A 23,269-nucleotide genomic window follows, 5' to 3' on the forward strand; every position below is an offset into this window, starting at 1 on the left:
TTAATGAGTGGGCACAGCAGAATTTCTATTGAAGATATTGCTTGAATTATAAATATATTAGTGATTTGTAACATCCATGTAAAACCTAAATATAAGACATAATGTGCAATGTCAAATAATTGGAGTTATATTTGTTAAGATTTTTTTTAAAGCTGCTATTTCTGCATCTGTCTAGTCTTGGGCTTTTAATCTTGTGTACTTATTAGTTTTTAGAACTACAGTGTGTTAAATTTTACATGTTGATTAGAGAGAACTAAGGAAACGGAAGGGGGAAGAGTTGTATTTAAATATTCTCTATTTAAATCACTTTGTGTTCCATGTGTCATCTTTTTAGAACTCTGCTTTCTTGTCAGTAATATTGTCAACAATAAGCATATTAGTTATGCAACAAGATACAGTTTTGTTGGTAGTTTCCCTATATATATATATATATATATTTGTTTCCGTTAGCTTTGTGGTTTGTATTTTATTTTGAATAAATGTTGAGTGCCACAAGTTACTGAATTTGCCATCATTCTTGAAAGTGTTACTTTTCTGTTTATTGTGAAACTTAAAGCAAAATATCAGAATCACAGTGAGAAATGGAAAACAAGAAATAAGTATTTCACTTATATAACTTCTCCATTCTTTTAAAAATCTTTATTAGGAGTCCTTTTCTCCTAAGGTGCTGTGATAGTGTCACCTCAGAATCTGTAAAAACTTTGCTTTTCAAGAATAAAAGTGCAATAATATATATCCTATAGGATTGGAAAAAACTTTTGATTTCAGTTACAATTAATTTAGTCTTATCTAAGGAAATGATCAATTGATTTTGTTAGAGCAGTTGTCAGAAATAATAATATTACCTTTCCTTAGGAATGCCTTGAATTAAATCTTATTTTTTAGTTAGAAGATAAAAATAAATTCATTTAAAGATTATATTTAGTGAAAATAACTTTTAGTAGAAGCTTTTTCAGCATTTGTTAATTTCAAATGTTCTTTAGACATATTTACTTGTCATATTTTTATTATATGGGGTATATGTACTAAAATTTATTTTTAAGTATTAGCTATTTAAAAGTTGTTTGTTTTGGTTGCTTTCTAAAGGTAACCCATAATCAGGAAAATGTGTTTGATCTACAATGGATGGAAGTGACTGATATGTCTCAGGAGGAAATAGAACCACTCTTGAAAAATATGGTATTGCATCTAAAAAGGCTTATAGATGAGAGAGATGAACATTCAGAGGTTTGTAAATTTCTTTTAGTATCTTATGAAAGTTTCCTTTCCAAAAAACTTCAGAGATTTTTGAGAATTGATGTCTGTTTCTTAGGGACAGGTAATAAGGTACTGTATGTCTTTTGTGTAACACAGGAACCAGAAAGGATGCATAAGAGCCCCAAAGTGCTAGTAAACATTGCAATTGGATTTTCTCTTCCCCTTCCTTTTAAATTACTCTGATTTTGTTCTTCTGTGTTTTTTTTTTAAACTCATCCCTATGGTTCTGGCAACAAGTATGAAACCAGAGTTCTGGCAAAAGTATAAAACTAAAAATATCATTGATGTAAGTGGAAAAACCATCGCTTTTTCAAGATTTAAGAATTTGATTAAGGTTAATTTTGTAGTTTCATTGCCACATTTTGAGACTGTAAAAAATGTGTTAATAAAAGGAGAATAACAGGTGTTCTGAATAAAATGTCCCACAAAAGGTCTCAAATTTTTGTAGCAGTATAATGAGGTGTGATTTTTAAAAAAGAATTATTGTAAGCTCTTTTAAGAAAGCACTTTGCTTTTAAAAGGAGTAAAATTGCACCAGACTTTTTGGTTGCATTCTTTGAGAGCAGTTTATAATTTTTAGAAAAGTCTAGACGTTAGTGCATGTGGTGGTGAGTAATATTTTCTTAATAGCAGACCAAAATACTCTGTCATTCTGGAGATTGTAAAACTTTGATCAGTCGTTCAATTTACATGAGAGAGACAGATTTGAGTTTATTTATGGAGAATTTGATTAGTTTGGGGACTAATGAAAGACTATATAGGAGAAATTTCTAGAGATGTTTTTGGAATAAAAAGCTTTCTCATTGCTCTATAAAATATGTTCATTTCTGATGGGAATTTTTAGTTTCTCTTATGGCTTTAAAAGAGAAGAATATATAGGAAATAAAGAAGTGTTTTTTAAAGCAACAGCTAAATTTTTAAAAAATTTAAGACCGACCAAAGGAAGAAAAGAATGAGTTTCAACACATCCTTAGTATATATGAAACCTACCCTGAGATACTCAGATCACTTTTATTTTCAGTCAGTCTTGAACCATATGCTGTATCTTCTTTTTTATATTAGTATCTTTTTACTGTTTTAGTAAAAACACTTTCAGTATGTATCCTGGTGGGCAGTAGTACTCACACTGGGAGTTCAAGTGGGTATCCTAGCACTCAAATCCTCCATTTGTTGGCATGGCCAGAATTGGACAGCCACAGGCTATCCACAGGGCGTGCTCCCCCTTGTCAGAACAGAGAGCCCTCTTCTCTGTTTTTATTGATCTATTGTCATCATTGTTTCACTTTGATCTAGAAAGTATAATTTGGTCATGTTGTTTTTAATTATACTTCTTTTTTTTTCCTTAATGCTATGAAACAAGAATCTTTTCAGTCATGTCAGACTCTTTGCAACCCTATGGACTGTAGCCTGCCAGGCTCCTCTGTCCATGGAATTCTCCAGACCAGAATACTGGAGTGGGTAGCTGTTCCCTTCTCCAAGGGATCTTCCCAACCCAGGGTTTGAACCTGGGTCTCCTGCATTGCAGGCATATTCTCTACCATCTGAGCCATCAGGGAAGCCCAAGAATACAGGAGTGGGTAGCATGTTCTCCAATAGGATCTTCCAAGGCCAGGATCTTCTTTTACTACACTCCAGCAGGATCTTCTCCTTTCACTAAAAACTAAATATTTATTGTCACTGTTTAGGCCAAGCTTTGTAAATTTATTGTGTACTTAATCTTAGTACATCTGCACAGTAATCTCATTTTATAGATGAAGATTCTAAAGTTTAGAGAAGTTAGGTGACTTGCCCATTCTAACTCCAACACTTGTGATCCTAACCTTTATAATACCTTTACCTAAATCTCTTCTCTGATATTCCTTAATGATGAATTCTGTAATTATTGTCACCTGAAATTTTTAGCCTTGTTGTATCATATGTTCATTCTTCAATGTATATTGGTAAATACCTGCTTTTTGTAAGAACTTTTACTAGAGTACGGGAGAGCAACAGACTTTCAAAGAAGAACCAAAGATGGTTACAATCTAATAGGGAAATTATTTTAATAAATGAGTTAACTGTAAGTTGGTAAGTGACAAATACCAAAAAAAGAGACATATATCTAAGTGTTGTGCTATATGTGTGAGTTAGTCGCTCAGTTGTGTCCAACTCTTTGTGACCCCATGGACTGTATCCCGGCAAGCTTCTCTGTCCATTGAATTCTCCAGGCAAGAATTCTGGAGTCGGTTGCCATTTACTTCTCCGAAATGTTGTACTATAGGAATTTAAAGAAGAAAGATATTACTTGCAACTGATAGTGGAATACCTAAGATTGGAAGGATCAGAGAAAGCTTTTCAGAAATTATAAGTATGCCTTAATAACATTTCCTATCAGACTTTTTGAAAATGTTTGAAGTTCTTGAGCTCAAGAAACTACCACTATTAGAGAAAAGGCAAAATGGAAAGTACCTCTGGGTACTCTCTTAATATTAGGTTTCTTTCTTTTTAAAAAATATTTTGCATCCATAGATCTTTTGTGCTCTATTTGTCTACAACTGGAAATTGTTGATATACTTTAATTTTACCACCTGCTAATTTCAAATGTAATGTGTATCTTCAGTACTTTTCTTGAGTTTTCTGTTTTGTGAATAATTCAGTTAAATATTTTTGAGCAGATTTTTGTGTTCACTGCTATGCTGGATAACATCAGGGATACAAAGGAAGTATAAGGAAGGTTGTATCTGATTTATTTTTAAAAAGCACATTGTAAATGAAAAATAAAGTGGCATGTAATTAAGTTCTAGTTTGTGTATGAAACAGATATTTAGTAATTACTATATACAGGTACTGATGGTTCACAGGTAAAGAATTTGCTTGCAAATGCCGGAGACGCGGGAGACACAAGTTCAGTCGCTGGGTCAGAAAAATCCCCTGGAGGAGGAAATGGCAACCCACTCCAGTATTCTTGCCTGAAAAATCCCATGAACAGAGGAGCCTAGCAAGCTACAGTCCAAAGGGTCACAAAGAATCAGACACAACTGAGCACAGGCACACACACATGTATGCAGGTACTTTTGTTAAAGACGAGATGTTATAAGGCAATATTAAAGATAATTGAGACAGTAAGAAAATAGGCAAATAAAAGCTGACTCCGTGAAGTTTGAGCTTGGGCTACTGTGGATATTAGTAGCACTATTCACAGAGACAGTGGAGTTGGGCTAGACATACTAAGTAGATAGACAAGATGAAGTAGTGTCAGTGAGCAAACCATCCTTCAAAAAGTAATATTGAAAGAGAAATGGAGGATAATAAAGGGGAAAATGTGGTTTTCCCCCCTTAGATAGTAGAAACTTGTATGTCTTTGAAGAACAAGGAGAAAAAATCAATAGGAAGAGAGAAACTGAAAATGTTACAGAAGTAAGGATATGTGTTGGGAATAAGAGATGCATAAAAATGGAGGAATTTATTGCAGGTCGTCGTTCTGTTTCTTTGACAAAATGAAGGAGAGTTCATTTGTTGAAAGTCATGATAGCAGTTTGTAGTTGGGGGCTTATGTAGAGAAAAGGGAATATATTTACGTCTGCCTTTATGGGAAAATTTTCCAGGAAATCATCAAGATTTTCAGTGAAAGAATTGATGGGCATTGGAAAGAGCTTAATTGAAAGTGGATGACAACTTCTGTAGTAGGGCTGTATTTTGTTTTGTTTTTCTTGGAGTTCTTTATCACCTTGGAACAGGAATAGAAAAATTGACAGTAGGTAAGGAAAATGACATAGCATTTTAAGTCAGACTTGAATTTGAATTTGTGTTATGTTCGTGTGTGACTTTAAGTTATTTAATGTATATGTGCCTCAGTTTCCTTATGTCTAAAATAGATGTAAAGCCTCTATTGCCAATTATAGTATTGGATGGGATCTTCTTGGAAAATTCTCTAGCTAGGAGTTCTATAAATATTTGTTTCCTTTTGTTTTTTCCCCGAAGAGTGAATGAACCATAGTCAAAGAATGACATAGTAGTGTTAGATTAGAAAGTAAGGGTGACATTTAACAGCCTAATTGCAGTTCCAGGCCAAGTAGGAACTCTAGAGTAGCCAAGAATAATCTATTTGACTGGGCAGAAGGGGAGAGTTGAGTGTTTGGAGGTTCAGGCATAGGAATGGTGATATAGGAGTAATGTTCTAGTAAAGGAGGCTAAGGAACTGTATTTTTAATTTTTTAAACTTGAAATTAGCCTCTTGTGCTACTGGTTACTGTGTTGGACGGAACAGTTACGGACATACTAATCTTGAGTTAATTCCTTTACTGTGTCAACAAGTCTTCTATGCCTTTCCAACAGTTGCTATTTGTTCTACATATTTTACCACAATTTATTAATTTTTGTTAAAACACTGGGAAGGGAAAAAAGTAATGTCTTGTTCTTGTGTTATCTACTAAATAACTCAACCATGTACTGTTGAATGAAACTTTAAAAAAAATGACAGCTAAATATGTCAAAGTTAAGGGATTTACCTGGTGGTGCTGTCTTTAAGTCATCATGCAAGGGGTGTGGGTTTGATCCCTGGTTGGGGAACTAAGATCCCACATGCTGTGTGGCATAGTCAAAAACCAAAAAGTTCACCATTAATGATAAAGATATTAAATAAATAAGACATTTTTGATCAATGGATTCTTTCTGATATTGTAGTATAATACTTAGACTTAGTGACTGGTGTTGTGTATTTGGTTCTCTGATATGTAAAATACTAAAAGTGCTTCTGTGATTTCTCTGTTTCCTTAGACTATTGTGGAACTCTCTGAAGAGCGGGATGGTCTTCATTTTCTACCCCATGCCTCTTCATCTGCACAGTCACCTTGTGGTTCTCCAGGCATGAAGCGAACAGAAAGTCGACAACATCTGTCAGTGGAGCTGGCAGATGCTAAGGCCAAGATAAGAAGGCTTAGGCAGGAATTGTAAGTTGCTGCTTTTCAAGGCTCGTTGAATTTATATGGTTGCAAAGGTGACCTAAATGCAATGTTTTTAGGCTTATGAAATAGAGATGTGTGGTTCCCAGTTGCTAGGCTGTGTCACAGTTTTCAGTAGTATTTGTCAAAATGAAGACATTGCCATAAAGTTTTCTTAATGCTAAATCTTATCAACTTAAAGGATGCCCTTTATCCTGTATCTATGTACTTCCTATTCTTCTAGTGTTAGGATGTCCTTTCTTTTATAAAATAATGTTTTTCCTTGGCAAATTGAGGTCTGCTTAATTTTTTAATTTTTTCATGCCATGAAATCCAAAATACTGACAACCACTGATACAGATTAAGTTTGGCTTTTTTAAAATTAATGTTGTAAAATGAATTTTTGGTGTACAGTATTACAGAAAAATAATTTTTTGTATCTTCTGCATGGAGTAATTGAGATGCCTGAGTCATATACTTAAAAATGATAAATATTCAGATTGGTTAATGCTGGTAAAATTAATATTTATTTAACTTTCAAAAATCATTACAGGAAAGTCAGTATAAATGTCACATTGGTGAATAACTTGTAAGGACACAACCAGTGTCTGCTGGAGATTTTTTTATATTGCACTTTAAAAAACAAAAGAGTTGTGTGTTATAGGCTTTTTCTTTCCTTTTTTTTCCTTTTTCTGGGGGGTTTGTTTTCTTGGAATTTAGGCTTTGGGGTGTAGATTTTAAATTTAAAACCACCATATAGCAATTAAGTTTATTTATTGATTGTTTAAAGCAGTTAGTTTTAAGAAAGTGGTTGAATATGCAAGGTAGAAAAAATATACAGTCCATAGGAAAATTTGAAAACAAGAAAATACAGCTTTCATTGTGAATGTCTGCAGTATTATGTATCTGTTGAAGTGAATACGCCCAAGATATTCTATAAACAGCTGCACCGTGAAAATTAGGGAAGAGATTGCTGTTATTAGTTTGACTGGCAGTTAATGGATAGCCTAAACAGTGAACACTAGTTTGTTCCGTATAATTTAGCACAATCTTCTTCAGTCTTTAGATAAAGCATGCAATTAGAACTGCAGTGATGGCTGTGAATTCATTTAACATTTTGCACTATATTAGAATTTGATTTTAAAATAAAATTTACTTGAGCATAGTGTTATTAAAATTCCAGAGAACTTAAAGAGATTAGTAAAATTTGGTCTCATGCTGACTGGAAAATATAAATGAATATTTTTAATGAATAAGTAAATATGCCAGATATAGTAAGTTTTCTCAGTAACTAGCATTACATCAAATACCATCTATATCTTTTGTTGTCCTTTGAAAATGTGTTCCTCATGGGTTTCTTCTGTTAACATGTGTTTTAAGTGTTTTTGTTGGGATAGATATTTACTAAAGTGATGCAAGTGTGGAATCATGGTAGGTAAAAATAGTTTAGATTGCCTTTACCTAATGGAAATAAATAATTGTAATAACATGCAGACTGATAGCATATTTGTGGGTGGTACATCATAATATAATTGCTTTCGATTTATTGACATACAGAGTAAAAGTGTAATTTGCAATTTGGATGGAAGAAGAAGTAATTCCTTATAAATTTCACTTTTATGCAATAGTTAACACTATCAAAGGCTTCCTTTAATAATTGTCTTTGTCTCCATGGATCCCATGTTTCCAAAGAGTTTTTCTTTCATGCAAATTATTCTTTTTAGGAAAAAAACAGCTTTACTGAAATATAATTCATATATCAGAAAATTGAACCTTTTAAAGTGTGCAATTCAGAGCAGTTTAAAAACAGATTCCTGTTTTAATAAAGAGATATCAACCTAATAGCTGACCTTTAGTGAGTATTCAAATTGGAAAAATAAATTCTGGTGTCATTGTAAGGATAGATTGAAGGACAGTGCAGGGAAGAAGTGGTGTGGGCCTGATCCAGGGTTAATGATGAGGTTGAAGAGGAGATATTAAGGAAGAAAGTAGAGTTTTCAGTATAATTCCTAGTTTCCTGTAAGTACTGTCTGTTTGGATGGTGATGTTGTTCATTCAGACAGGGAGCATAAGAGAGAGGAATACTATTAAGGTAAAAGACAAGTTTAGTTTTGACATATTTAGTTTGAGGTGCCTTTGAAATATTTCTGTGGAAATGATCAATTGGATAATTGACTATCTGGCCCTTGATGCAGAGTAGCGATTTCGGATCATTAGTATACTCATGCAGAATAATATATGCAGCATGTAGGTCGTAATTGAAACCTTTGGAGTGGATCAGACTGCCCATGAACATGAAGAATATGAAGGATGCAATCTGAAGAATACAAATATTAGAAAGGCGTTTAAGTGGTTAAAGGTAGATGTCACCATTTATTACCCACATTACTCAGTTTCTTCATATACAAAATGACAGGTAGAGCAATCTCTGTTCAGGGAACTAAGATCCCACAAGCCAAGTGGTATAGTCCCCCACCCTCAAAAAAAGCATTTAACTTTTTGTAAAGTAGTATTTGTAAGAAATATCTTATATATTACAAAACTGTAGTAACTTTTCATCAGAAGAAATTTTAATGGCACAATAAGAAAATAAAATTAGCCTTTCATAATATTCAAATAAATATAAATTAGAACAATAACACAGCATTTTTCAGTTGTTAAATTGTTTCACATACAGTCACTTTTATCCTCTGCTAGTTGCATTATGAATTGGTAGTTACCTGTCTGCAGGACAATTTGACAGTAAATATCAAGAACCTTTAAACATATAATATACTTTTAGAAATCCATCCTAAAATGTACAGGGTTTTATTTATAATGATTTTATTTGCCAAAACATCATTCATTACAGTGAAAATTGGAATCCATTTAATGAGTAAATTATGGTTCCTCTATCAATGGGAATATTTCTCCATTAAAAATGGGTTTCTAAAAAAAAAACATAAGCCAGGGCTTCCCTGGTGTCTCAGTGGTGAAGAATTCACCTGCCAGTGCAGGAGACACAGGTTTGATCTGTGATCCAGGAACATCCCACATGCTGTGGAGCAGCTAAGCCCATGTACCACAACTACTCAGAGCCTGTGCTCTAGAGCCCGAGAGCTGCAACTACTGAAGCTCGAGTGCCGTAGAGCCCGTGCTTCACCAGAGAAGCCACTGCAATGAGAGCTTACGCATCACAACTGAAGAGTAGTGCCCACAACTGAAGAGCTCCTGCCCACTGCAACTAGAGCAACAAAGACCCAGTGCAGCCAAAAATAAATAAATAAGTAAATAAATAATAACAACAAAAGTAAGCATGTGCATGTATCTTTTCAAGTCAGTGTTTTGCTTTTTTTTTTTTCAGATGTATACCCAGGAGTAGAATTGCTAGGTCATATAGTAGTTCTGATTTTAGTTTTTTGAAAAACTGCCATGCTGTTTTCCACAGCAGCTATACCAATTTACATTCCCACCAAGACTGTACAAGGATTCCCTATTCTCTGTGTCCTCACCAGTGTTATTTGTGTTCTTTTTGATGACAGTCCTTTTGACACCTGTAAGGTGATATCTTAATGTGTTTTTGACTTTGATTTCCCTGATGATTAGTGATTTTGAGCATCCTTTCATGTGCCTTTTGGTCATCTGCATATCCTCTTTGGGAAAAATGTCTGCTCAGATCTGCTGCTCATTTTTTAATTGGGTTGTTTGTTTTTTTGATATTGAGTTATATGAGCTGTTTATATATTTTGGATATTAACTCCTTATCAGTCATATCATTTGCAAATATTTTCTCCCTTTCGGTAAGTTATCTTTTCCTTTTTGCTGTCCAAACACTTTTAAGTTTAATTAGATCCCATTTGTTTATTTTTGCTTTTATTTCCTTCGCTTTAGAAGACTGATCCCAAAAGAATATTGCTGCAATTTATGACAAAAAGTATTCTGCCTGTGTTTTCTTCTAGGAGTTTTATGGTTTCCAGTCTTGCATTTAGGTCTTTAATCCATTTTGAATTTATTTTTGTATATGGTGTTAGAGAATGTTCTAATTTCATTCTGTTACATGCAGCTGTCCACAATGTTTCCAGTATCACTTATTAAAGAGACTGTCTTGCTTCATTGTATATTCTTGCCTGCTTTGTCGTAGATGAATTGAGCTTAAGTGTGTGGGCTTATTTCTGGGCTTCCTATTGTGTTCCACTGATCTATGTGTCTGTTTCTGGGCCAGTACCATACTGTTTTGATTACTGGAGCTTTGTAGTATAGCCTCAGCTGTATGATCGAGGCACATGATTCCTCCATCTCTGTTCTTCTTTCTCACAAATGTCTTGGCTATTTGGATCTTTTGTGTTTCCAGACAAGTTTTAAGATTATTTGTTCTAGTTCTGTGAAAAATGCCATTGGTATTTTGATAGGGTTTGCATTGAATCTGTAGATTGCCTTGGATAGTATGGCCATTTTAACAGTATGAATTCTAATCCAAGAACGCAGTATATCTTTCCTTCTGTTGGTGTCATCTTCAGTTTCTTTCATCAGCGTATTATAGTTTTCTGAGTACAGGCCCTTTACCTCTTTAGGTAGATTTATTCCTTGGTATCTTATTTTTTTTAAGGTGAAGATAAATAGGATTATTTCCTTAATCTCTCTTCTAATAGTTCATTGTTAGTGTGTAGAAATGCAACAGATTTCTGTATGTTGATTTAGTATCCTGCAACTTTACCAAATTTGTTGATGAACTCCAACAATAGCTTTCTGGCTGCATTTTTTGGATTTTCTGTCTTTGTTGCTGAGCTTAGGTTTGCTGCTGAAAAGCCAATACTTGAGAGAGAACTATTGGTTGGAAAAGAAAGGTTGCTTTATTTAGGAGGCCAGCAACCTAGGGGGAAGGCGGACTTGTGTCCAAAAACCAACTCTGAAGCTGTGCTTCAGGCTAAGCACATTCTCTGAGCACCATTCTCACCTGAGTGGAGGCCTTAGTTCCTGTAGAAAAGCTCAAAGATATTGTTACATATATTCCTAAGGAAGAACCAGAACCCTGCTTTATTGCTGGACTGTTGTTTCTCAGCTACTCCTTCTTTGTTTCTGCATTCCCTTCCTTCTGTGGGTAGCAGCTGTTTGAATATGCCCTTTTGATCTCAGGGAGTCAAGGCTGAATGAAGTCTATTTCCTACCAACAAGAAATGGTGGACAAAAAGATTTGTACCTGGAAGGACCTGACAGAGTCTTGCTCAGTTTCATCTGTAGTATGTCATCTGCAGATAGTGACAGTTTTTATTCCTCCTTTAAAATTGGATTCCTTTTCTTTTTCTTGTTTAATTGCTGTGGCTGGGACTATGTTGAATAAAAGGGGCAAGAGTGGGCATTGTTTTTTGTTCCTGATCTTAATGGAAACGTGTTCAGCTTTTCACTGTTGAGTCTGATGTTAGTTCTGGGTTTGTCATATATAGAGTTTGTTATTCTCTGTGCCCACTTTCTGCAGATTTTTTTTTTTTAATCATAAATGGGCATTGAGTTTTGTGAAAAGCTTTCTGCACCTACTGAGATGATCATATGGTTTTTATTCATTAGTTTCTTAATGTGGTGTTCAGAAAGATCCATGTACCCCAGTGTTCATAGTAGCATTATTTATACTTGCCATGATATGGAAGCAACCTAAGTGTCCATCAACAGATGATTAGATTAAGAAGATGTATAGAAAAAGAGATAATCATATGGTTTTTATTCATCAGTTTCTTAATGTGGTGTTCAGAAAGATCCATGTACCCCAGTGTTCATAGTAGCGTTATTTATACTTGCCATGATATGGAAGCAACCTAAGTGTCCATCAACAGATGATTAGATTAAGAAGATGTATAGAAAAAAAAAAATATATATATATATATGGAGAGAGAGAGAGAGAATGGTATGCTACTCGGTCATAAAAAGGATAAAATTTGCTATTTTAAAAACATGGGACTTCCCTGGTGGTCCAGTTGTTAAGAATCTACCTTGAAATCTAGGGGACACAGGTTTGATCCCTGGTCGGGGAACTAAGATCCCACATGCCACAGAGCAGCTAAGCCTGTGCACTGCAACTTCTTAGCCCTTGCACTCCAGAACCCTCAGGCCACAACTAGAGAGCCTGCATGATGGAATGAAGATCTCTCGTGCAGCAACTAAGACTCAACGCAGCCAAATAAGTGAAACAACATTAATGGACTTGGAGGGTGTTATCCTAAGTAAAATAAATCAGACAAAGACAAATGCTGTATGATGCCAATTATATGTGGAATCTAAAAATAAAACTAGTGAATGTAACAAGAAAAGCAGATTTATAGATACAAGAAGCAGGTGATTACTGGTGGGAAGAGGGAGTGGAGAGGGGCAATATAGAGGTAGAGGATTAAAGGTACAAACTTACGTATAAAATAAGCTGCAAGGATATAATGTACAATGCAGGGAATATAGCTAATATTTTATGGAGTATAACTTTTAAAAATAGTGAATCACAATAACCTGTAGCTTATATAACATTGTGTATCAGCTATACTTCAATAAAAACTTTCTCTGGTGAAAAAACTTAAATATAAGCACATATGAGATGTCAAAAGCAGATTGTTCTACATAATGAACATTTATTTTTTATTATTTAAGAACAGAAGGTGGACAGTAGAGACAATGAGTGGAGACTTACTTTGAGGAGCTTGGCTCTAAAGGAGAGATAGAAAATGGGAGCTAGAAAGAACACAGTGTAAAAAGAAAAAAGTGTATTAGGAGAAATACAAAAGTGTCCAGACTTCAGGGTAGAAAGCAATAGAGATTCAAAGGTTTTACATATCTGTGTGGCACTGTATTATTTTCTTTAGGTCATTGTAAATATTGAAAATAGTTTGGAGACCCTTAAAGTCTCAGACCCAGCTAGTATTGCCTTGCTTAAGAACTCTTCCAGCTAATTTGTCTGTGACTATACAGAAAGGGAGAGAGAGTAAGGAGATGGGAATCAGGAAATGACAGAAGAGATGAAGAAAAAGAAGCTACATAATGAACTATGAGGACATTAGTCATTGAGGTTATTAGTATTTGGAGAACTTCAAGGGTGAGACTGATGACATCCAACCATATAAATTCCTAATATCAATTTCTTTGTCTTTTTCCCCAGCTTGAGGTCATGACCAATATTATGTTAAATTAGATATTTAATAATGATAATATGTTTGTATTAATTCAGATGATCATAGTTTTCAAAGCACAAAGTTTTTTATTTAACAAATATTTTTTGCATTTAAGGGAGGAAAAGACTGAACAATTGTTGGACTGTAAACAAGAACTAGAACAAATGGAAATAGAGCTAAAAAGGCTGCAGCAAGAGGTTTGTACCTGGAACTTTCATTATATAAGATCAATTGGAAATTGAGTTTTCTCCTTATAATTTACAACATGTGCCTTACTGCTTACTGAGGTTTAATGAAATGTAATGACTTTTTCAGTGTTTCTGCCTTCAGAAATGCCAGAGCCAAAACTAGAAATCAAAACTGGAAAGAACTTTGGAGTTTTCTTTTTCCTCTATCAGTGTGCTGTTCAAACCTTGCTAAGATTCCAGGGAACCTCTTAGGACTAGGACAGTTCCAGGTTTCCCTTTTTTATGTATTGGCTTCTGTGGACTTGACAGCTGGAATACCTCTACTGCTAAACTGTGCTGCTTATGTATATTTCCCTAGGTCTCTGCTGTCTTATGGTGCTTTATGTTAACTTCCATAGAATAGATTTTTCACCTTTTCTACCATGTAGATCCAAAGTTTATACTTTTAAAAATGTCTTTATTTTTTCTGAAGCTTTGTGTTTTTTCATCATGAACTAAGACTATTTAAGAATTTGCTTCTTTTAATTAGTCTGTAAAGTTTTGTTTTCATTTGAAGATAGTGCAAGAGGTCTTCGTTAAGCCATCAATGATAAAGATTGGAATAAGGCTGGAAAATTCTATCTTCTCCTTACTTCCCCTAACTCGCCATTTTAAATTCCAGGGTTGCTTCACTCGTGGGCTCATAAACCTGGGACCTTTCTAGGTGAATGAATCTAGGAATCATAACCTTCAGTTTTAGATATGCTGTGGCTGCTGTTCCACTGCTTGGTAGCAGGGTTTTTTTGTGTTCCATCTAAAACAGTGATTCTAAGTCTTTTTTTGTCTCAAGACCTTTCTTTACTCTTAAAAATTAATGAGGATTATTTAATGTGAATTCCCTTTACTGGAATTTACTATATTTGAAATTTAAACTAGTAATTTAAAAATATTTATTAATTCATTTGAAAATAATACTCAACCCATTCCATGTTAACATAAAAATTATATGGTAACTAAATAACCATTATTTTCCAAAACAAGAAAAAAATTAGAAGAATAGTAATCTTTTATATTTTTGCAAATCTCTTTATTTAATGCCTGCCTTAATGGAAGACTACTAGATTCTCATATCTGTTTCTGCATTCAGTCTGTTAAGTTAATAACATGCCATCTATGTAGCCTCTGGAAAGTTCCACTGTACCTTCATGAGAGAATGAGAGTAGAAACAGCAAGTACTGTCTTAGTATTATTATGAAAATAGTTTTGACCTGATGAACTCCCCAGAAGGGTTTCAGGGACCCACAGATGTCTCTGGATCATGCTTCAATTATCGTTATTGAAAGGATTGCAGGAGGACTTTTTAAAGTTTGAATTTTAATATTTATTTCAAATGATGTAGAGATGTACACTATCATATGCAAGTAATCATTCATGTGGAAGTATTAAAAAACTCAGCAGGATTTTGGTAACATATCTGGATAGAAACATTTTTCTAAAGTAACTAATGATCAACTTTTGTAGTAGTTTACCTTGTCTGTATTTTTACTATCTTGTATTTTGAAGTTAGCTTTTTACGTTAAATTCATTGCAAACGGTTATGTTAAGAGACTTACTTATTTTAAAATGTCCTGAATATTTTTTACAATCTTAGTAGTGAACATTATATATAAAAACTTGTATGTATGCATGTGTTTTTATATTTGTGTAGAAGTGTATATTTTAAAAATACTTCTTACTCTTGGTTTAAAAAAATACTTTATATATCCCCATTAAAAAAAATAACTTAAGGTATAATATTTATGCCAGAAAATTCACACTTTTAGCAGTCTGTCACCTTAACCACCCAGCTTCCTCGTCTCACAAAAATTCACACTTTTAAAGTACAGAAGTCATTGGGGTTTTTTTGTAAATTCATCAGATTGCACAACCTAAGCATCATCAATTTGAAAATAGAGAATAATATTTTAAATATTAGTATGTGTTTACATTTAGAACATGAGTTTGCTTTCGGATGCTCGTTCTGCAAGAATGTATCGAGATGAATTAGATGCACTTCGGGAGAAGGCCGTCAGAGTTGATAAGCTTGAAAGTGAAGTCAGCAGATATAAAGAGAGACTACATGATATTGAATTTTATAAGGCAAGGGTTGAGGTATGTTGCATAATTTAAACAATTCACAATTTTTTTCTTTAAAAGTGTTACGATTTTTCAAAATGCATTCAAAATGCACTTTAATAAATGTAAAGAACTCTTGAAACATTGAGCAAACTGTAATACCATCAGGTGTTTATTTTATGATAGATCAGCATATTGTTTAGAGTTGTAAAAAGGAATTTTTGGACGCTATTCATTGGAAGTTTTACTTCATTCCTTTGTTTAATTAGCATTATAGGTAGGGAAGACTTTGAAGTCAAAATATATATGCCTCTACTAATTTTAAACTCATGCCTAGGAGTAAATGCAAAGCATATTTCTGATTGCTGCTCAACTCAGAATACTAACTTAGGATCAATGAAAGCAAAATCAATATCTGTCTCCCTCTTCTCCTTCTCTCTTTTCCTCCATCTCCCCAATGCCATTTGTCTCTTTATATGAACAAGTTAGAAGAAAACCAATTTTTCTTATTTAATGGTTGCAATTCTGTGTTACATAAAGTTGAGTTTGATAGCAAGAATTTGAAAATCTTTGCTTCTTGCATTCTTTTATCCTCTCTCAGTGATTTCTTCTTTGTCTGTAAATGGAGGAGATTTTCATCAGTTTCAGTATGGGGATAAGAAAGGAGTTTGCAATATCAAGTGAAAACATTGTAAGAGAAAGTTAAAACTTAGCCTGAATGTTACCAGAAAATAGACCCAATAGAGTACAAGGATAAGCTGCTTGTTAATTCTTTTATACTTTTTAAAATGGGTGCATGTGTGGGACTATTCAGGGGTCCTCATGTGTGCCATTGTTTTAATATACTTTCTCTTGACCAGCTTATAAACGGCCGGCATATAACTTAGCAATATAGATTTGTGAACATGTCTTCAAAACATACATAGGAATTTTAAGATGTTTATGTAAAGTATTTTTTGATAAAGCCTTGGTTTATGATTTACTTGAATATTGATTGTAGTCTTGGTATTTTACTCAAAACCCCAAACTCGTCACTTTCAAGTAGAGAGAAACTTAAATCTATTTCATTAAATAAATTAAGCCCCAATTCTATGTAGATTTGCATCTTAAATATCTAGAAGACTACTTATACTGAGTTCCTTATCCTTGTGATTTAGGAATTTAAATATACCCTGACAATTTCATGTGAAATTATAGTAGTATTACTCATCCTAATATAAGTACTGAGTATTTGTTTACATAATTTTTTAAATTAATTTATTTTTTATTGAAGGATAATTGCTTTACAGAATTTTGCTGTTTTCTGTCAAACATCAACATGAATCAGCCATAGGTACACATATATCCCCTCCCTTTTGAAACTCCCTGCCATCTCCCTCCCCTGTTTACATAATAATTTAAATTCTGGGAAATAAAATGAAACCAACTATGTTTGTTACTCAGTACCTTTACTTTTGCATAGACCTGTTGATAAAGATAGCTTAATGTCTTATTTTTCAACAGAGAATTTTTATGTTTCAGAACTTTAAAAATTATCATATTAACATACTTGTGACCAATAAAGCCTACTTGAAATGTTTGTAGGAATTAAAAGAAGACAATCAAGTTTTGTTGGAAACAAAAACCATGTTGGAAGACCAATTAGAAGGAACTCGAGCTCGTTCTGATAAATTACATGAATTAGAAAAAGAGAATTTACAACTGAAGGCTAAACTGCATGATATGGAAATGGTAAGTGTATAAGGTAGATCCATTACGTAGCTTCTAAGCAAAAATTCTAAGATTCATCTGATTTCCCTATAGTGATAAGGATGGCTAGTGTCCTTAAGGTCTTAACAGAAAAATGAGAACTAAATAAATTAGATGCTCTTGATTTTATGTAAGTTCAGGAGTAGTAGAAATTTCTGCCTTTATTACAAAGGGGTATTATTTATTAGTTTTTCTACTTCTTTTCAGAAAACCCTAATAAGCTATTGTGTAAACATTTCTTTATAGAAATACAACTATTGCTAAAATTTAGCATTGGATCAGAAGTCATTTGTTATGTGACTAGAACAATATAATGACTATGAAGAAGTGTTTTCAGTGTCCCCAAAATCACTTTAAAAGGAGGTCAGACAACTGATCAATTTAATGACCAGCAGTAATAATTATAATTGATTATTATCAAGAGCTTGAAATTGTGAAAATTTTAAGGAACTCAAAATTTAACTCATAAGATTCTGATAATGGAAAGTTATAAAGTAATACGATACTAGCTTAAAATTGTACTGTTTCTTAGCTTTCTTTTCTCTCCCTACTCTGCCAATAAAAAAGGAACGTGATATGGATAGAAAAAAGATTGAAGAATTAATGGAAGAAAATATGACTTTGGAAATGGCACAGAAGCAAAGTATGGACGAATCATTACATCTTGGCTGGGAACTGGAACAAATATCCAGAACTAGTGAACTTTCTGAAGGTATTCCGATACTGTTTTATTTAAATGGATGAATGAATGACATTGTATTTATGCTTACATTTCTGGATATTTTCTTACTGTTCTTTATTTTCTTTGACTGTAAATGTCTCAAAAGACCAGATATCTCCCTAGATAGGATTTCACAGAGGAATGTATTAATTTCCACAATCCTGGGTTTGATCCTTATCTCTGGTGTCTTACAGCTCAACTTTGAGTGCAGTAACAGATTTGATCCATTGTTTAGGCACTATTTCATGTTAATATCCCAAGAAGCAGGGCTATCAGTTTATTAATGTATTTTGAGAGATATAACCATCTACTAAATAGAACAGAAAAGTCATATTTACTGGTCAACATGTTCTTTGACTGTAGACAAACCTAAATAGGATATCAGAATGTAATGGGAATATTCTTTGGTGAATATGTAGCCAGAATAAAGCAACTTAAGGATCTTTATGGTTACTTTCATCCATATGTGTCATCGCCATTTTAGGATCATACCTGCCAGTTGCTCAAGCCCACTTATACCTAGGAGGTAACAAAAGACTTCAGATAAATATTTAACTTTTGGCTCTATGTCTCTGCCTCCACATTAACTTGTCCTCTTTATTAAAACTGGACACACACATACAATGTGGCCTTTTGTGTTAAAACTTTGAGTTTGCTAATACTGATATACTTTATTGAAGTTATACCCCAGTCACATTTATTTGAATTAGACTGGTTCCCTAATTCCTCGGTTACCCAGTATGTATATTATTATACCTGTTTTCTTCCTTCAGCAGATATTTATTAAGCACCTATCATGTGTAAAATACTGTATCAGGCTCTGAGGATACAGTGATAAGGTAGACATAAACTCTCAAAGAGCTATAGCCTGGTGCTTAAAAAATGGTTTACTTCTGTAGATGACTTGTCATATTTATTACTATTAGGCTTTTCCTAATTTTACCCTTGGGAACCTAATTCCGAGTTCTGGGACCTCATGTAAATTGACTTCATAGTAAGTGATGATATTCAGCCAATGAACTTGCCAAGAAGTATTACATAAAACATTTGTGGAACTTTTTAATTGTATTCCATGTGAATTGAGTTACAAAGAAAACAATTCAGATTTAAATATTTTCTACTACTGAAGTAGTTAAAATTACAGTTAGGAGTTTTCTCAGCTGTTAGGTGGGGACAGTAATACTAAGGACTATCTGGTAGGGTTGTTGTGAGGGTTGAATTTGTTAATGAAGCTCTTTAGAATGCCTTGTAAATAGCATTTGAGTGTTTTATTATTATTATTATATCAGTTGTTTTGCTGGAGTCAGAACAGAATATTAGTATAGTGTAGTTTTTTTTAACTATACAAGGAACTTTCTAGAAAATTTGTTGAACGTGAAAAATACAAAGAAGGAAATCAAAATCAATAATAATTTCTTGCCTTTTACATTTCACAAAATTTGCTTCTAGAATTTTTCTACACACACATTCATTTTATATATCATCATCAGTGTGTATATACAATCAGGGTTCCTTTTTTCATCCAAAATATAACACAGACATTCTCCCATATTAAAAATGTGTTGTATGCATCCTTTTAAATTCTTTGTAGGCTGGCTTGAAGTTTCTTTGAAGTACGTAGTATTGAAAGTTTTATTAAGGCATATCGTGTTTTGTAGCCTAATCTTGTTTAATTGAAATGAGTTTTACCTAAGACATGGACAACTAATAAAATTTATGAAGTCAGTGACTATCTGTGATACCAACTTTTAATAAAGGTTTAACAGTGTGCTGACTAGAACAAAAACTTGAAATAAGAATTGAGGCTTTCTTAAAACCTAGGAGATATTTTACTCTACCTGATTTTTAAAAAAAGAACGTATGACTTATGGGGATACATGGTTTGTGTGTGTGTGTGTGTGTGTGTGTTTGGTTTTTATGATGGAGGATTTCAAACGTACACAAGTAGACAGACCTAGAAATGCTGTCCTGTATTTCTGTTCATTTCCTTTCCTGAAATCTAGGATTTCAAAATAAATTCTAGGTGTCATATTTCATTTGTGAATACTAATATTTTTATATCTTCAACAAAATATTTAATGAGTCTGTATACAGTTATTAGAAAATAATTATTTTTGGCTTACTGGAAAACATTTCCAGAAGTTGAAACTGAGTTTTCTTATTTTAAAAAATATAATTCCAAAAGCTGCTTAGAAAGATAATTTCCATTGGCAAAATGGACTGCATGTTGCTCTTTATACTTAATTAGCTAGATTCTTCATTTAGAAAAGACTTTTTTGAAGTGACCTGTATATAGTACTGTCTTGCTTTTCTCAGAATCAGATTGGGATTTTTTTTTTCCCCTTCAAACTGTCTTTTTTTAATCTTCGAAGGTGTGGCATAGAATATGCTTTATACTTCTTATTTGAGTCACATAGTGACTCTGTTAGATATACAGGGTAGTAACTATATTTTGTCCAAGTAACCTAACATTCATTGAGGTTAAAGTTGCTTTCTCATGGAATTAGGACTAAAAGTCAAGTCACTTCAGTCTAAATTTTGTACTTTTTTTCCCACTAGAATGCTTGTGGATGCGTACACGTGTGTGTGCTAAGTCGCTTCAGTTGTGTCTGACTCTTTGCGACCCTATGGACTGTAGCCAGGCTCCTCTGTTCATGGGATTCTCCAGGCAAGAATACTGGAGTGGGTTGCCATTTCCTTCTCCAGAGCATCTTCCTAACCCAGGGATCGAACCCTCATCTCCTGCGGCTCCTGCATTGCAGGCGGATTCTTTACCACTGAGCCACCAGGAATGCATTGTGAATGCATTAGAATTTAAAGATTTACCTGTATTTTATCTCTCTCTTTTAATTGTGTCTATCTTGTATAACTTTATTCATTTTTTATAAAATTAAGGATCAGATGACTTAGTGTATTTACACTAGATATTTTAAATAGTGAAGATTAAGCATAGTTTTACCAGTGTCATATTTTTCAATATTATAGCACCACAAAAATCCTTGGGTCATGAGGTGAATGAACTGACATCAAGTAGATTGTTGAAGTTGGAGATGGAAAATCAGAGTTTGACAAAAACTGTAGAAGAGCTTCGGAGTACTATGGATTCTGCCGAAGGCACCACCTCCAAAATCCTGAAAATTGAAAAAGAAAATCAAAGACTAAGTAAGAAGGTATAAAAATTAATATTTAATATAATGTAAAAAAGGTATATGTAAAAGTATAAATAAATAGTGTTTAGATAGAACATTTATTTTCCAACTTTTGTTGTACACTCAATATTATTTTAACTGATTATATAGATTTCAAACTTATATAAATATGAAGTGAATGCACTCTTAGACTCATTCAACTTCAACAGTTATTAACTTACAACCAATCTTACTTCTACCCTTGATACTCTCCGTGCAACCACCAGATAATTTTGAAGTAAGTCCTAGACATGGTAATGTTTTACCAATAAATATCTCAGTATAAATCTCTAAAAAGTAAGGAATTAAAAAAAAGAACAGTGATGATGTCACACTTAAAAAATTACGGTTTTTGATCAGCATTTCAGTTTCTCCAAATATATTATGATTTTTAAAAAATTTATATTTTTTGAATATAAATATATGCAAATATTTTTTGAATATAAATCCAAATAAGATTGGTATGTTCAATCAGTTGATGTGTCCCTTAAGTCTTTTTTAGTCTATAGATTTACTCTTCTTTCCTAGTAGTTTTTCTGTTGAAGAAACTTCAAACAGGTGGCACATGTCTGGTTGTCTCTTTCTGTGATGTTTGTAGTCATAGAAAATCATTGGTTTAGATCCCTTAATTAATCAGAGGGTACAAAATCTTGATATTATATCATCCGTTCTTAATTTGGTAGCTAGAGTGTTTCTGTAAGGAAAACCTTTTTTAAAAAAAATACTGGGTTAAAAAATAAGCCACTGTTAGTTACTCTGAGGAACAACTCTTAGGATGGGTAAAGTAGGATGAATGTTTGATTCTTGTCCTTTATTTACCGGTTTCCTAGTAATAAATTGGTCTCTCTTATCCTCCTGATATAATTATTGAGTTTGTTGTGGTGTCATAATCAACTCACGGATTTAAAAATATTTGACGTATTTTAATACAGTGTATTTTTCTTACCCTCCCAACTCTTTTAAGCTGCTACCTGAATCCTTATGACATGACCTAAGCACTCCTGGAGAGCTTCCTTGCTTTCTACTGTGACAGAGTGTTCTAGGTTCCTCTGAAACGTTTCCTGCTTCAGACCTGGACACAGCCATTGCTCTAAAAAGCCCTTCTTTCTTTTAGTGGACAACGGTATTTAGAGGCCACAGTTTAGGGATTATGAAACCTGAATTTAAGTAGACTTTGAAAGGAAATAACATGCATACCTTATTTTATTGCACAGTACTTTATTACACTTCACAGATAATTGCTGTTGTTGTTTTACAACTTGAAAATTTGAGGCAACCCTGCTTCAAACAAGTCTCTCAGCACTATTTTTCTAATAACGTTTGCTTACTTCATGTCTCTGTGTCACATTTTGGTGATTCTCACAATATTTCAAACTCTTTCATTGTTATTGTATTTGTTATGGTGATCTCTGTCAGTGATCTTTGATGTTAGTGTTGTAATTGTGTTGGGGTGGCATAGACTGCACCCATATAAGAAAGTGAACTTAATCAAGTGATGTGGTGTTCCAGCTTCTCCACTAACTGGTGATTTCCCCATCTCTCTCCCTCTCCTTGTACCTCCTTATTCCCTGAGACACAACAATATTGAAATTAAGCAACTAATAACCCTAGAGTGGCCTGTATGTGTTCGAGTGAAAGGACGAGTTGCACATCTCTCACTCTCACAATCAGGTCAAAAGCTAGAAATGATTAAGAATAGTGAGGAAGGAGTGTTGAAAGCTGAGATAGACTGAAAGGTAGGCCTCCTACACCAGTTAGCCAAGATGTGCATGCAAAGAAGTTCTTGAATTAAAAGTACTTTCAGTGAACTTTGAATGATAAGAAAGTGAAAGAGCGTTATTTCAGATATGGAGAAAGTCTTAGTGGTCTGGATAGAAGACATGCCAGCCACAACATTCCTTTAAGCCAAAGCCTAATCCAGAGCAAGACCCTCTCTTCAATTCTGTGAAGGCTGAGAGAGGTGAGGAAGCTTCAGAAGAAAACTTTTAATCTTTTAGAGGTTGGTTTCTGAGGGTGAAGGAGAGATGTT

At 33.6% G+C, this 23,269-nt stretch overlaps 1 protein-coding gene across 13 annotated transcripts in view; it reads left to right on the forward strand.

The window, feature by feature from the left end:
• Positions 1–23,269, forward strand: part of CCDC88A (coiled-coil and HOOK domain protein 88A) — a 110,321-nt gene that overhangs the window by 40,753 nt on the left and 46,299 nt on the right. For 9 of the 13 annotated variants that reach the window (XM_081589472.1, XM_081589474.1, XM_081589476.1 and 6 more), the window contains exons 7-13: positions 1,087–1,227; positions 6,013–6,185; positions 13,416–13,497; positions 15,460–15,618; positions 17,167–17,313; positions 17,899–18,043; positions 21,038–21,222. In XM_081589472.1, coding sequence (XP_081445598.1) covers positions 1,087–1,227; positions 6,013–6,185; positions 13,416–13,497; positions 15,460–15,618; positions 17,167–17,313; positions 17,899–18,043; positions 21,038–21,222 — 1,032 coding nt within the window. Of the gene's footprint in view, positions 1–1,086; positions 1,232–6,012; positions 6,186–13,415; positions 13,498–15,459; positions 15,619–17,166; positions 17,314–17,898; positions 18,044–21,037; positions 21,223–23,269 lie in introns of all 13 variants that reach the window. The other 4 variants (XM_081589481.1, XM_081589483.1, XM_081589482.1 and 1 more) reach the window with 1 other exon arrangement.

The sequence above is a fragment of the Giraffa tippelskirchi genome, chromosome 4, assembly GCF_054371585.1.
Source record: "Giraffa tippelskirchi isolate mGirTip1 chromosome 4, T2T-mGirTip1v1.2.pri, whole genome shotgun sequence".
NCBI classification, from domain to species: Eukaryota; Metazoa; Chordata; class Mammalia; order Artiodactyla; family Giraffidae; genus Giraffa; species Giraffa tippelskirchi.